The sequence below is a fragment of the Patagioenas fasciata genome, chromosome 4 (genome assembly GCF_037038585.1).
Source record: "Patagioenas fasciata isolate bPatFas1 chromosome 4, bPatFas1.hap1, whole genome shotgun sequence".
Classification (NCBI taxonomy): Eukaryota; Metazoa; Chordata; class Aves; order Columbiformes; family Columbidae; genus Patagioenas; species Patagioenas fasciata.
In genome coordinates, this window is record NC_092523.1 from 30,337,878 (window position 1) to 30,353,490 (window position 15,613).

The following is a 15,613-nucleotide window of genomic DNA, read 5'->3' on the forward strand; positions in this document are numbered from 1 at the left end:
ACACCGCGGCGGCGGGGCTGGCTGGCCGGGAAGGGCGGCGGGCTCAGCGCCCGATGAGCGGGGCACACCGTCGCCGCCTGGTTGGGCGCACGGAGGCCCCTGGCAGCGAAGGAGGATGCGACCTAAGCGAGATGCAGCCGAGTCCAAAGCACGTCCGAGAGCTGCACCTTCAGCGGGGCCGGCCCGGACGGCGGGAGGCGGTGGGGCGTTCCTTGCGCTCCGCCACCGGGATGCTGCTGCGGCTCCCCCGCCGGCGCGGGGCGGGAGGAAGGGACGGGACGCTCCGGAGAGGGCAGGCCCCCGGCCGCGCCGCTCCCCTCCCGGCTGCACGTGCCGGCGCGGGGCCCCGACCACCCCCGGACCCGCCACGGAGACGCCGGTTTCGGACGGTGGCCCGTCCAGGCCGACCCCCTTACCTGTGCTGCAGCCCCACCAGCCCCAGCGTGATCACATGGGGCACGTCCAGCTCGGTGGGCCACGCGCCGGCGGCGATGCAGCCGAACACGCCGCACTCCTCCCGGATGCCCAGCTCCTCCAGCTCCATGGCACGTGGCGGCGGGCGGCCCGGGCCCCGCTCTGCCGGCTCCCGCGCGCTCCTGCCGGCGCCGCGTGCAGCCAACAGCGCCGCGCCGCACGGAGCCGCCGGTCGCCTACCGGCGCGGGCCCCTCATTTACATACGGAAGGCGCGCGGGCCCGCACTGCCGCCTCGCCCGTCCCCTCCCCGCCCCCGCCCCCCGCCAGGCCCGCGACCCCGCACCCGCTGTCCGAGGGGGGCCAAGGTTTGTCCGCGAGGTGAAGGGGCGCGGGGAGTCGGGGGCCGGCCGCGGCGCCGCCATTGGCCGGGACGCGGGCCGGGGCTGTGTTTGCAGGGGGGTGGCGGAGGTTGGGGCGGGGACGGTCGGCCGGGGTTCGCCCGGGGGGCTTGGCGGGGCGGAGAGGGGCGCGGGCCGTCCCCACCGCCTTAGGCGACGATTGGCGATCGGCGCCGCTGCCCGCCGCCCCGCCTGCCCGCCCCTTCCGCCGGCTCCTTCTTACCCCCGCGGCGGCGGCGTGTGCTGAGCCTGTGTTCTGTGCCCTAGGTGCCTGCTCCCGCTGCCGCAGCCATGGCCCCCGCAGCATCAGGTAACTGCCCGGCCCCCGCCTGGACGAGTCGCGGGGTGGGGGCGGCCGTTGGGCCGGTAACGGTCATGGGCGGGTGTCGAGGGGCACCGCTCCCGACGGGCCGGTTCCCGCTTGTTGGTTCTTGGAAGTTTGTTGTTTTTTTTTTTTTCCTAAGCTTTTTTTTTTTGTCCCCAGCCCGAGGGGGACCACGGTCCCCCCGTTCACCCGTGCCGCAGGAGAGGCAGGGAGGGGCAGGTGAACGCTTCGAGCCGAAGCTTCAGCCCCCTCCTGCTCCGGGCGGAGGATGCTCCGGGCGGCTGCCGCTGCCCAGCCGACCCGTTCGGCTTCCACAGCTCCGGGTTTGTCCGAAGGAGCGCAGCGCGAAACGCGGCCTGCCGTTAACGGGCGCATCCCTCGTGCCACCGGAGTCGCCCGGGCAGGTTTTGAGCGACTGCTCAAAAGCAAAACCTGCACAAATTGCCCTGGAGGTGCGGGCTTAGCGTGCTCGTCACGTTCATCGGCTGCAGCGCGGGATCCTGTTGGGTCTCACTTTGCACGCAGCTGATAAAGTTTGCGAGCTTGGGCTTGCATGCAGAAGTAAAAAACTTCTTTGAATCTGAAACTGATTTTTTTCCTTTCTTTAGACCTGAAACTTGGTAAAAAAGTTAATGAAGGTAAAACAAAAGAAGTGTACGAGCTGCCAGATATTCCGGGATGTGTTCTCATGCAGTCGAAAGACCAAATAACAGCGGGAAATGCAGCCAGGAAAGACCGAATGGAAGGGAAGGCTGCCATTTCTAATACAACGACTAGCTGTGTGTTTCAGTTGCTTCAGGAAGCTGGTAAGTATTTCAAAAGTAGAATACAGGCCTGCATATTACAGATGTTGTTAGAAAACAGTATTATATGTATTCGTTTGTCCTGCCTCGAGGCTCTGATGGGGTTTTTTAGTGTCTTTTCTATTAGTTTTTAGTTACACTTTTCTCTCATGTACTGCAGAGTTGGGTGGGTGACTTGTTCACTTGGAACATGAGACCATCTGAAGTAATCTTATCGCAGATAACACTACAATAGTTTCTCCTGCTTGTTTGGACACAGCCCTGATCGTCCCCTCTACCTTTGTCAGTTCTTCCCTACCCCCTTGCCTGTAATAGTGTATGGGATCTTTATCGAATCTCTTGCTACATCTGCCTGCACGGAAGTCACTGCTAGTTAGTGGCACTACCAGACTGTGTCTAAGCTGTGTGGAATTTGTGCCTGATTGTTGAAAGATAAAATTAGAGTATTCTTCTATATTTTGGTCTGTATTGAATCTATCAGGAACTTAATGTTTGCCATGAAAGACTCAACTTGCTTCTAGCATCAGGAGTACTTTTTCATGGAGCATATAACTAACTTGAGTCAAGCAAGTAAATTTTGCAGCACACTTCCAAAAATGGAACCAGTACCTCTTTTTGAGAATTTTGGAGTGTCTTTGACAGAGAAGACATGTTGTGAAGAGGAATTTGCGCTGCTGAGTTTTCACAAAATCACAGAATGTTAGGGATTCGAAGAGACCTCGAAAGATCATCTAGTCCAATCCCCCTGCCGGAGCAGGAAGACCTAGATAAGGTTACACAGGATGGTGTCCAGGCGGGTTTTGAATGTCTCCAGAGAAGGAGACTCCACAACCTCCCTGGGCAGCCTGTTCCAGTGTTCTGTCACCCTCACTGAGAAGAAGTTTCTTCTCAAATTTAAATGGAACCTCCTGTGTTCCAGTTTGTACCCATTGCCCCTTGTCTTATCATTGGTTGTCACCGAGAAGATCCTGGCTCCATCCTCATGACACTCACCCTTTATATATTTATAAACATTAATGAGGTCACCCCTCAGTCTCCTCCAGGCTAAAGAGACGCAGCTCCCTCAGCCTTTCCTCGTAAGGGAGATGCTCCACTCCCTTGATCATCTTTGTTGCCCTGCGCTGGACTCTCTCCAGCAGTTCCCTGTCCTTCTTGAACTGAGGGGCCCAGAACTGGACACAATATTCCAGGTGTGGTCTCACCAGGGCAGAGTAGAGGGGGAGGAGAACTTCTCTCGACCTACTGACCACCCCCCTTCTAATACACCCCAGGATGCCGTTGGCCTCCCTGGCCACAAAGGCAGTGCTGGCTCATGGTCATCCTGCTGTCCACCTGGACCCCCAGGTCCCTTTCCCCTACACTGTTCTCCAACAGGTCATTTCCCAACTTATACTGGAACCTGGGGTTGTTCCTACCCAGATGCAAGACTCTACACCTGCCCTTGGTATATTTCATTAAATTTTTCCCTTCCCAACTCTTCAGTCTGTCCAGGTCTCACTGAATGGCAGCACAACCTTCTGGAGTGTCAGCCACTCCTCCCAGCTTGGTGTCATCAACACATTTGCTGACAGTGCACTGTATTCCTTCATCCAAGTCGTTGATGAATATGTTGAATAGTACTGGTCCCAGTAGTGACCCTTGAGGCACTCCACTAGATAGAGGCCTCCAACTAGACTCTGACCCATTGACCACGACTCTCTGGCTTCTTTCCTTCAGCCAGTTCACAGTCCACCTTACTACCCGATCGTCCAGTCCACACTTCAGCAGTTTAGCTGCGAGAGTGCTGTGGGAGACTGTCAAATGCTTTACTGAAATCAAACTAGATCACTTCCACTGCCTTGCCATCATCTCTCCACCTGATTATATGCTCATAAAAGTCAATGAGGTTGGTTAAGCGTGACTTCCCCTTGGTGAAGCCATGTTGACTGCCTCTAAGGACCTTCTTTTCCTTGATATGCCATGAGGTGGCACCTAGGATAAGTTATTCCATCACTTTCCCAGGAATGGAGGTGAAGCTGATTGGTCTATAGTTACCTGGGTCCTCCTCCTTGCCCTTTTTGAAGACTGGAGTGACATTTGCTTTCCTCCAGTCCTCAGGCACCTCTCCTGTTTCCCAGGACTTGGCAAAGATGATGGAGAGTGGTCCAGCAATGACCTCCGCCAGCTCCCTCAGCACCCGCGGGTGCATCCCATCCGGACCCATGGATTTATGGATGTCCAGATTGCCTAATTGCTCTCTAACCTAGTTCTTATCAACTAAGGAACACACTTCCATTTTCCTGACTTCCTCTGGGGCCTCAGCGGTACGGGGCTCCTCAGGACAGCCTCCAGCAGTGTAGACAGATACAAAGCAGGCATTCAGTAACTCTGCCATCTCTGTATTTTCTGTCACCAAGGCACCCACCTCATTCATCAGTGGGCCTACGTTGCCTGCCATGTATTGGAAAAAGTTCTTTCTGTTGTCCCTGACCCCTCTTGCCAGGTTTAATTCTAAGGAGGCCTTAGCTTTCTTAGCTGCCTCCCTACACCCTCTGACAACAGCCTTATATTCTTCCCAAGTGGCCAGCCCCTCCTTCCATGACCTCTAAACTCTCCTCTTCCACTTGAGCTTACCCAGCAGCTCCCTGTTTAACCACACAGATCTCCTGGCTCCATTCCTTGACTTCCTCCATGTTGTGATGCTCTGATCTTGAGCTTTTGAACTTGAGTCTGCAAACAGTACTATAATACAGGTATCAGTGAACTTGGTTGAAATGTCTTAGAGCTGTGTGCTCATTGCACTTTGGAGCAGTCGCACAAAAACTGCTCAAGTACCAGCTGAGTTACTCCAAAAGTTGTATTCTTTGTTAGGTGTAGTAATAGTTCTCAGATAGTCAAACAGTAAAGTCCTAAGTGTGTTTCATACACAGGGAAGAGAAAGATGGTTTCCACAGAGTTCTATCTACCAAATTTATGTGCAAGCTGTTCTTAAAATATGGGCTGAGACCAAGATATTTTGCAAATGGATTGGTGGGGAAAGAAAAAACTGTGATCAAGTAATTCAGTATAATCCTCAGTTGCTGGATTTCCTGGGAAGCCTATTGTGCATACAGTACAAAGAAGCCTCCAAGGTCTTTCTGATTATATCTGCAGTTGATCAAAACTACTAGGTTTTGTTTAGGAACAATTTATGAGTTGTTTTGCTTAATTCTTAAATAGGCAATAGTAAATATAATTTCTGTAGGATATTAAATATTTTGATTGTTAGCTTTAGCTGTGAAGGAGCCATGCTGTAGACATCTCAAAGATCCTTAAATGTTTTGTACTCAGTAACTTCAGGTGCTGTGGAAAAATATGCGGAGTAAACTGCAGCTGTATTTTAAAGCAACAGAATAACTTTTGGGGTTCTTCATCAGTTTGCTTATTTGATTGGCATAAGTTGCAGATAACGTGAATGCCTCATTGTAGAAGTCGTTTGTTTGCTTTGTGCAACTTTTCTTAACCTACTCTTTCAAAGGTGATGATTTACAAAGTTCTGTTAAAGTTTCTCCTTTATAATAGCACTGAAGTCAGCCCTTCAAAAGCACAGGTCTGCACTGATGAAAAATGTAGTAGTAAACCGTGCGGGGGCCTTAATGCCTGGATTTAGAAGTAACATAATATGCAGTTGATTATTTAAATCGTTCTGCCATTGAGGGCAATGCAACAAAATCAGAAGAGTCAATCTTAATACTATATTTTAAGATTTAGCTCTTCCTTTATGGATCTGGAAGTGGAATGGAACAGAGCTACTTCTTGCTTTGACTGGATACAGCTCCTTTTTCTGGCAGATACCAGTTGGGCTTGGATGTTGTCTTGTCCTCAGGGGAGAAAAGTGGGACTTTGGTCAAAAGTGAAATTGAAAGAAGAGCCATTTTGCACTTGCAGTGGCTATCTGCACATGTTGGCTGTCCCTGAAGATGTAGTGCTTTAAATAGATATTGTCTTGTAATGGAAGAGAGGACTAAGTCATTTTCCATGCCCCATCCTCCTTTATTCAACTAAGCAGTAAAGACTACCATACTTTTGTGTTTTGCTGCCTTTCTTAAACTCCTCTGAAAACCTCCAATTACTGTTCCAGGTTATGATGGATCTTCCTGGTACCTGGTTGCTGCTAACTGTTGTCTAAAAACAAGCCATTGTGAGGGATGGAGTTTTAAAAATGTCCATTAACAAGATTTTGCAGGAATAGGACTTCTGACCAGGGCATGAGGTTCTGAGCTACAGGAGAGTGTTGCATGATAAAACTGGCAGAGCTAATGAGTTGTGGAAAGTAACTGCATTGATCACCTTTTGCAAGGCAAGAGTGGTCTTAAAATACCCTGAAGAGATTCAGTGTATCGCTTAAGTCTAGATAAGAACAAGATGTTTGTGACTTGTTTCAGCTGTGGACTGTGCCTGGTAATGGAACTAAGCTGCCATCTTTATATTTAGGAATCAAAACAGCTTTTGTTAGGAAACAGAGTGACACAGCATTCATAGCCGCTCACTGTGAAATGATCCCAATTGAATGGGTGTGCAGAAGAATTGCTACTGGCTCCTTCCTCAAAAGAAACCCTGGTGTTAAAGAAGGATATAAGTTTTACCCACCCAAAATTGAGATGTTTTACAAGGTAAGCTTCCTTTCCTGTGATATTAATCAAACTTAAATAGAGATAGAATTTTGTATTATGTCCTTAAAACTGCTCACAAATAAAGCAAGTAGCAGTAGTGGCTGACCAATCCTGTTAGTGTTGGTAGTTTTGCCATTCTAGTGTTTTCTTGTGTTTTTGTCTAACAGCTGTTTTATCTAAAGTGTCTAGAATGCAATACTGGTGTATGGGGCCATCAAAGAAAACCAAGCCACACTGTACATAAAATATATATTTTTTAATAAAGTATAAGGACTTTTTAGGCATAAGTCTAAGGCATCAGTTTAAATGGATGTATTGATGTATTTAAGATAAATAGTATGTGGCACACTGAGAATGAGTAGCTAGCTAGTCACTTAGAATTCAGCACTTTGGGTATGCATGCTGAAAGAAGTGTCTTGTGAACTATGACCTAGAGTGTTGTTTGTAGTGTACCTTGTCACTCTTGGGGCACTGTCCAAACTTGAAGTGCTTTGAAAGATGTTGAGGTGTTACAGTGAGTGTTTTCAATGTTGCTGTCACTCTTTTTTTTTAGTGCTGATCATCAAATATTAGTTTGAAGCTTGAATTTGTTTTTTGAAAAGAAACAAACAAAACCTAGTATTTTCTTCTAATGGTTATTTTGCTCTTCTAGCTATCTTAAATTACATGATGTTTTGGTTTTCTAAACAGGATGATGCTAATAATGATCCACAGTGGTCTGAGGAGCAGCTAATTGAAGCAAAATTCTGTTTTGCTGGACTTACTATTGGCCAGACTGAAGTGGATATTATGGCTCGTTCTACTCAAGCTATTTTTGAGATCCTGGAAAAGTCATGGCAGCCCCAAAACTGCACTCTGGTAGACCTGAAGGTATAAGAATCTGACTTTTCACAATCCTGGTTCTAACAGGAAATATATTCACTATATAGTTCCTAAAATAGGATTATTTTGTTTTAGATTGAATTTGGTGTTAATATTCTGACAAAAGAAATTGTTCTTGCTGATGTTATTGATAATGATTCTTGGAGATTGTGGCCATCGGGAGACAGAAGCCAGCAGAAGGACAAACAGGTACTGTTTTCATCTTTACCTTTTAAGTCAGTTGGGAAGGAAAATTAGTGGCTTTTTCTTGTTACAGAGTAGCTCATAGGGTACCTAATGTCCAATCCTGTTCTCATTAAATAGTTGATTATCTGGTTTATAGTAGAAAAAAAAATCCTTTGCCTATATATCTTCAATAGGAAAGCCCAATAGCACTATTGACTGGAGCTATTGTAATGAAGTGTGGAGCTTCCAGGGAAACAAGTATTTCTGACTTGCTGTGCTGATAATAAAATGGTTGGACAACAAATCGATAGGAAGAATATAAAGTTTTGTTCCCAGGTCTGCCTCCAAGTTTCTCTGTTTACTCAGAATGGTATCCCTATTAGGAGAGATCTGGCGATACATAAGAAGAATCTACAGGGACAATGGTTTTCTTCATTATTTATTTAGGTTAAGTGTGAATTCAATATTCAGTTGTCTGTGTTACTAAAAGACCCTGGCCACATATGAGGACTGCAAACAAGGTTGAAGTAAAACTTGTCCTGTATTTAAACTTGTAGCAATTACAGTTGTCAAATATCTCTGAATTACCAGATAAGCAGTTATGAAAGAACCGTTTTGGAAATGCTGCTGCCATGAATCTCCTGTGACAGTCACTGACACTAGCAGCAGAGACCCTGTGAGAGAAAGTGGCTGTAAGCCACAGGGAAAAAATTCAAAATGTTTGTGTGGGAGGAGGGATATTATTTTTAAATTGGGAAGCAGAACTGCTCTGTTGTTTACTTCACCTAACTATGTAGTAGCATGCTAAAGTGAATTGTTCTGACAATGCTTTTGCTCATCTCCCTAAAGTAAGGTACATGATAATATCATGCAGAATCTTAAGTTGGCTAGTGCAGTGCCACTTCAGGAAATCACCTTTTTACAAATACAATTTTAAATAAGTTGTATGTCTTTCCCTGAATTTATCCTTTGGGAAGCTTCTAAAACCTTGATACCCCCATAGCTAACAGCCTTTTGTGTTGCAAATGTCCATGAACTGTAATGTGGAAGGTTGTTTACACCTACTGAAATGGTTCTTCATTAATAGCTCTTCCTTGCTTCCATATCCACTCTCTCCTATATCTGTATCAATCTCTGTTCTCCTTCCCATGGAATGGCTGGGAACTGCATAAATATTTCAGTTGGGGTATTATAAATTATGTCAGCAAAATGAGTGCTTTATGTACTGAAAACTCGTAATCAACTTCAAGTTGTTTGTGTTTTTGTTTTTTACCTCTTTACAGTCCTACCGAGACCTGAAAGAAGTGACTCCTGAAGCATTGCAGATGGTTAAGAGAAACTTTGAATGGGTTGCAGAAAGAGTGGAGGTGTGTTTTTATGGACAACGTGTCTAGACTTCAATAATTGCACGTCTTCAGTCCTGCTCACTGTTTTTCTTTCCTCTGCCCCTCTTCACTCTTTTCCTTAGTTGCTTTTGAAAACAAAGAGCCAAGGTAGAGTTGTGGTGTTGATGGGATCCCCTTCTGACCTCAGTCACTGTGAAAAAATTAAAAAGGCATGTGCAACCTTTGGAATTCCTTGTGAGTTAAGAGTGACCTCTGCTCACAAAGGGCCAGATGAAACTCTAAGGATCAAAGCAGAATATGAAGGTAAATGTCCAAGAACTACTGATTTGGATTTAAACAATATCGTATTCAAGAATGACTTAGCCATTTGAGGATTTGTGTGGGATTTTTCCATTTTTTGTTAAAGATAACACCAAGCTGTTTCAATGCTGTTCTACACTTGCTAAATACACAATGACAGGTTATAGACTGAAGGAGGGAATTGCAGAGAAATGTATTGTCCTGCTGCCCAGCTGCAGCTTCCAGTACTCTAAGTCTAACCCCTGCTTTTATCCCAGTACCAGAACTACTTTGCCCAAGCCTTGATCATGTTAATATGCTTATTGTAACATCTTGCTGGTACTGCTGGCCCTTCTGAAACAAGGAGTGGCAATTTCTCTCTGAATATTCTTAGGTGCTAATTATAAGGCAGATGTTGCTCCTGTCATGTTATCCTGCATGTTTCATGAAAATATTCCTGTTCATTGTTTTAGATGGCATAAGAAAAAAAAAAACCAAACTTCATTTACATTCTTAACAGTAAAACTTGACATCTCTTCAAAAGCATTTACAGCCTAGCAGAGCAGAGATAAGAACTATTTATTTTGTGGGAGTATACTTTCTACTCATTGAAACTACAGATGTGGTAACGGTAGTTGAGAAACACTTATTTTGAGGTGAACTGTGTTAAGATTTAGGGAGAAGAACACTTAAAGATCAAAAGGTTTAATGGCTGTGTTCTCTACAAAGCTAAGCAGCACCTATTCCTCTGATACTGTGACTTCCCCTCAGAGACAGAATAAGATTCTAACTTCAGCTGTGGTAAACAGTAGCTGGGATTTAAGGCTGCAAGATTTGGAAGATATTTCTGTAAAGGAGGAAGTCGGACACAAAATTCTAGTGCTATGTAATGGAATTGAGAAAATGACTGCAAACAGAATTGTGGACTTGGATACTAAGTTCCCACAAAAGCAAGTGGTAGAGAGCAAGGTGGATTGCTTATTTCTTCATATCTTTTTATCCCCACCCAGGAGATGGAATTCCAACGGTGTTTGTGGCAGTAGCTGGCAGAAGCAATGGTTTGGGGCCGGTAATGTCTGGTAACACTGCTTATCCAGTTGTCAACTGTCCTCCACTCTCAGCTGACTGGGGTGCTCAGGATGTGTGGTCTTCTCTCAGACTACCCAGCGGTAAGATGTTCTTCAAATTCTGCTCTGGTACTGACCTTGCTCTATTTTTGTTGTTGTTCTAGTGTACGTACATATACAAATATTTGGCAAAACACTGGAAAAATAGCTGCATCAGTACTGAATAAAGTCTTATAGAAGTATCTTGCATACTGTCTTTGACTCTTTGATGGCAAAAAGCCCATTAAACAGAGTAATGATTACATAGGAATAATCTTTAGAAAGATGTAAACCTTGCCTTATTTTTGATAAATATTCCTGTTTGAAGTTGGAATTAGTATTGATGGAGATTTAAAAAATTGAATTTTGTTAATAGAGCTGTTAATAATTGAGCTGCATTTTACTTATGATCAAAGACTTTTTAAAAAAGATCTTTCTCCTCAATCAGTGTAGATAGGATCTTAACTCTATCTCTTTATTGCATTGTTACCTGTATTATATTTTACTTTTGTTAGTGACTTGAAGGAATGCTTGGCAACTAGGGGGCCCAGAAGTCTGTTACCTTTGTATAAGAAGAGTCATTTGCTATGCTGGCTTTTGGTTTAAGATGCCATGAAGCAGTCATATTAGAAGTAGTGGAACACATGATACTTCAGTAGCTTTAAAACTAGATCATGTGGTTCCTGGAGGCTGAAACAATCATCGCCTTAAATTGTTCTTAAGAGGCAGTGTTTTGTTTGACTATAAGACATGCTTTGGTTAAGTGGCATATTCTTCTCTGCAGGTCTTGGCTGTCCTACTACTCTGTCACCTGAAGGGGCTGCCCAGTTTGCTGCCCAGATATTTGGGTTAAACAACCATTTGGTGTGGGCCAAACTGCGATCAAACATGTTAAACACCTGGATCTCCTTGAAGCAGGCTGACAAAAAGCTTCGAGAGTGCACCTTGTAAGTCATACTAACAAGTAACTATTATTAGTTACACAAAGATAATGGCGTGCATATTCGTTCATACTGGAATTTACATTTGGATGAGCTCCAAAGTCCTGCATACAACAGCATATGAAGTCTATTGTGTCCTCATCCTTCCCTTGTGTATTATTTTAATATAACAACTTGGTAAAAGATGGGGGAGTAGTATTTTAGGTATCACTTTCTGTTGCTCCAAAATGGTGCTGTTTTGCTTTTTAGTGTATACTGTTAACTACAGATTATGTCGAGAATGATTTGGTGTGATCTAAATAGAATTCAACTAGTCTTCTGTGTTTCTGTAACAGTAATATTCTTCCATAGTAATCATGTATGTCTTGAACCTTATTAACTCAACTGGACTGCTAACTAAAGCCAACGCTGATGTGGTTTTGCTTGCAATGATGGTATGCTTTCTTTAGCAATAAAGTGGCAAATACGCTATATTAATAGGAAAGGGGGCTGGAAAAATGTTTTAAGAGACTGAAAAAAAAAAACCTTCCCTTATCATAATGTATTTACATACATGTTTTAGGTGTTTGGTTTTGTTGCCCCCCCCTTTTTCTTTTTTTTTTGTGTGTATCCATACCCCATTGATATCTTCTGGAATGATGTGATAAAGTTGACACCAATTCTCTTGTTCTTAACAAGCTATAAATACAAATGGTTTGAGTGAACTGTAACTAGGCTTGTTGCTTGTTTGCTGTAACTCTTGCCTAGCCCAGTGTTTGCCCTTTTAAATACCAGGCAGATGTCTGCCTTCACTAGAACCTATGGGATGTTGTCAGACTGTCTTCATACACTTGTATAAGTCTAGTTATTATATGTCTATATTTTCTCATTGTTTCTTTTGAAATTTTACTGAACTGAAGAGGGGAATAAATAGTAAAGCAACCAACTACTGGGGGAAATCTAAGCATGACTGTCTTGTCTTTGCACACACCTATCTTCTGAGTAGGTACGATTCTGACAAATATGCAATTAGTCAATGTATGTAACATTTATGCTTTTACAATTAGAAATAAACTATTGAATTCAAAGCTTTTTCATGGAGATTTATTAAGTAAGCACATGTAAAAACTAGCCCTCAGCTGTGGTATGTAACTTCAGGACTGTCAGCCAGGTAATATTCTTGTAAGAGGCTTATACACTACAGCCTGCATAGAGTGATATGAAGTGGCAGTCCTCTGGAAGATAATAAAGTAGCAGAGTGTTTCACTGTTACAGCAAGCTGTGTTGCTTTGTTCCTCAATGTACTGCTTTGTGATTGTGTGGTCAGGCTTACCCTTAGTGTAACTGGATTAAATGCTGCTGCTGGCCTTATTCACAGGAAGGGGCCACATCTTGTGTGTGGCTGTAGAGAAGAGCTTTAAACACTGCTCCCAACAGTGCTGTCTTCTGGAGTTAAGTGTAGGGTTTTTTGATTGGCCAAAGCTTACACTAAAGCAAAATAATTAGGACTCTCTTCTTAGTCTTGAGGGCAGTTGCTTTTCTAATGAATTTCTACATGAAATATCAATAATAGTGAGGGCTAGTGATGACAAAGGGGTTGAAATTCGTTGGAGGTACACCATCCCTGTGGAAGCACTGACTTTAAAGTGAAGATCCTCCAAACACTGTCTTGGCAAACAAGCTATTTACCTACCTACTTATGCTAAGCACATCTGAAAGTGTGCTGTCCCCTAGCTCTCCTAAAAGAGAGTGGTATTAACTTCAACTAGCAAAAAAAATAATGGGTGAAAAGAGATGAGTGCTTGCTTGCTTTGGTGAGCAAATTGGATCAGCTTATTTTGTAATCAGACAAGAACTAGAGCCAAGAACTGTACAGAGAGTGCAGCACTTCTTTCTCCTGGGGGCAGCTACCTCAGCTGTGTAACAATACATCACCTGAGGGTGAAGTTACACAAGAGGTGAAGGTGTCATTTCCTATTCTTCCCCTCCCTGTTCCACTGTGTGTGTTAACTCTGATAGATAGTCAACCTGACAGGCTTACAGTCATCTGCATGCCCTAGTGTCATGGTGAGACACAACTGCAGCCAGCCATTCCTGTCTCTTTTTCCACCTGCATTGCCACGTTGCATTGCTGTCTCTGCACAGTCTTCCCACACATAATAAAAATCAGTAACGGACAACGGTTTGAGTGTTACACCTGGAATATGCTGTGCTGTCTCTGGTTACTTTTCTCAAATTACTTGCGCCCTCATTTGTAAAATTGTGCCAACTTATGCTGGGCAAGAACATGCAGAGTACTTTAGTTGCCACGGAGATGGCCATTCTTCGGCTTTTGGATGGTGTGGGCTGTTTAGGGTTTTTTTTTTGGTGCAGTCTGTACTGAACGCTCAGAATCAAACCCTTGCTTGAGCAGTTGCTTTGCAAAGAAATACTACAACACAGCACTCAGCATTAGCAGTGTGGTGTTGTGATCAGCAAATGAAACCTGTGAGGTCTATCATATCTGCAGGAACTTTATAGAGTTGTCATAAAGGCAGAAGTGCTGCATATCAGCTGTTCAGTTGGTTAGCTGGAAGTTCTTCATATTCTGCTGTGGAATGAAAATACTTTCCTTTGGTTCAGTATTCCAGCTATTACATAGATGCAACAACTTGAGCATTTCTATATCCAGAAATCGCTCTTGTAGCAGTTAGGATTTTTTTGTCCAATTTTAAAAGCTATCCCAACACATTATTGAAAAGTGCTTATATTCTCACAAAAACTACTACACAGAGGGGTTACTGAAAATTATTTGCATATTAAAAATTGAATTGGAATACTTGTAATGAAAATCTAATTCTTAAGCACCTGCTGTGGAACCTAGGACCCTTGATTAGATCAATTAGGAGAGCTACCTGCTTAACAGTTTAACTTCTTTAAAGATATCAGCAAGGAGTGTTTAGACTTCACAGAAGGAAATGCTGAGGGCAGGACTAGCTTTACATCCTACACTGCTCCAGGTACTGGTGAGTAGCACCTGGTGTTCAGCCTCTATGGTATCATTTCATTTCCAAAAAAAGCCAACCCCAAACTCAAAAAGCCCTTTTGTAAAATATGTGAGGGAAAACCATCCATGGCTCCCACTGATTTAATCCTCCATTCACAGTTCAAAGACTAAAGCACCATTCCAGGACACCAAGGTTGTGGGTTTAATAACCTCTTAATCCCTTCTCTACAGGGGAAAAGCAATAAAAACTTTTCTGTTACTTCTTAGAAGAGTGCTTTAACCACCACAGGCATGTGGACATCTGTAGGAGAGGAAGATCCTAATTTCCCCCTTTTCCCCCCACACTGTTTCAGTTTGTTTCCTTAAATAACTTCAATGGGGTTGGACCACAGCAATACTGCCATTGCCACTAGAGCTTTGGGTTTCTGCCTTGGCAGTCTTGTAGCAGGCCTTAGACATGTCCTGTTGTCTTTCTTTGGGATGGAAATGGTGACGACTATGAAATATCAGCTCAGCTACACTGGGAGCTTTCTGAAGGGCTTGCTTCCTGAAGGGTATACATCCAGAGAGTAAGAAGGTCTTAGAGAAGACAGAAGGTTTGTTGTTCCCCATAGAAGGTAAAATTCAAAAGTTCTTGAAGAAGGAATTCAGATATATTTGCATGGAACTTGGAAGAATTAACAATAACACCTTTTCTCTCACTTTCTCCCCTCCTGATGACAGATGTCATCACCAGGAGGATATTGTGACAGAAAAAACAGAAGAGCAAGTAAGTTGCCAAAAGCTGAACAGATGCTTGAGAATATCAAGCATCAAGTTGAAGTCTTTTCAAGAATGGAGGTTTTCACAGAAAAGAACACACTGTCTGTCACAGGAACTTGGGGCTTCCAAGGTACCAGGTTTCATACAGAAGGGGACAGTAGGCTGGAATGTCTGACAACAGCTCTGATAAAGGGGCAAAGGAAAGAGGATGGGCTGTGGCAGCCCCAGCAAGTGACCCCCAGCCAAGACCAAGCGCAGTCTGATGAGGGAAACAAACAAATCAACCCAAAAGGAAAATAGAAAACCCCCAACCAACCACCAGCACCTTACAGCATCATCAGAGAGAAGGTAGCCCACTTTGCCAAGCACCTTGTATAGCTCTTTATGCTGATAGAAATAAAAATATTCCTAGCAGACTAGAAAGCCTTGAACACAAGGAACTAACACTCACACAAACAGATTATATAGTTAAGTAGTTTAAGATGCCGAACTCCAGAAAATGTCTATTTAGACTGGAAAGTGACTGTATTTGTCTTAATATAGCCCAGGTCCCTGTCCCCAGTTTCCCATTACATCATTCCCCTTTTCTAACACA

The 15,613-nt window shown here is 44.1% G+C and overlaps 2 protein-coding genes across 5 annotated transcripts in view; one reads left to right on the forward strand and one right to left on the reverse strand.

Annotated features, from left to right (window-relative positions):
* Positions 1–654, reverse strand: part of PPAT (phosphoribosyl pyrophosphate amidotransferase) — a 49,064-nt gene extending 48,410 nt beyond the window's left edge. Inside the window, exon 1 of the mRNA XM_071807532.1 lies at positions 417–654. Within this exon, the coding sequence (XP_071663633.1) occupies positions 417–544 (128 nt within the window). The 5' untranslated portion in view covers positions 545–654. The remainder of the gene's footprint in view (positions 1–416) is intronic.
* The window catches only part of PAICS (phosphoribosylaminoimidazole carboxylase and phosphoribosylaminoimidazolesuccinocarboxamide synthase), a 59,955-nt gene extending 47,597 nt beyond the window's left edge, over positions 1–12,358 (forward strand). For 3 of the 4 annotated variants that reach the window (XM_071807525.1, XM_065836154.2, XM_065836155.2), the window contains 9 exons: positions 1,081–1,123; positions 1,747–1,944; positions 6,394–6,572; positions 7,263–7,442; positions 7,530–7,643; positions 8,903–8,986; positions 9,088–9,268; positions 10,255–10,413; positions 11,135–12,358. In XM_071807525.1, coding sequence (XP_071663626.1) covers positions 1,081–1,123; positions 1,747–1,944; positions 6,394–6,572; positions 7,263–7,442; positions 7,530–7,643; positions 8,903–8,986; positions 9,088–9,268; positions 10,255–10,413; positions 11,135–11,301 — 1,305 coding nt within the window. In that variant the 3' untranslated portion in view covers positions 11,302–12,358. Of the gene's footprint in view, positions 1–761; positions 781–1,080; positions 1,124–1,746; positions 1,945–6,393; positions 6,573–7,262; positions 7,443–7,529; positions 7,644–8,902; positions 8,987–9,087; positions 9,269–10,254; positions 10,414–11,134 lie in introns of those variants that run through there. The other variant, XM_071807526.1, reaches the window with a different exon arrangement.
* Positions 12,359–15,613: the final 3,255 nt, after the last annotated feature.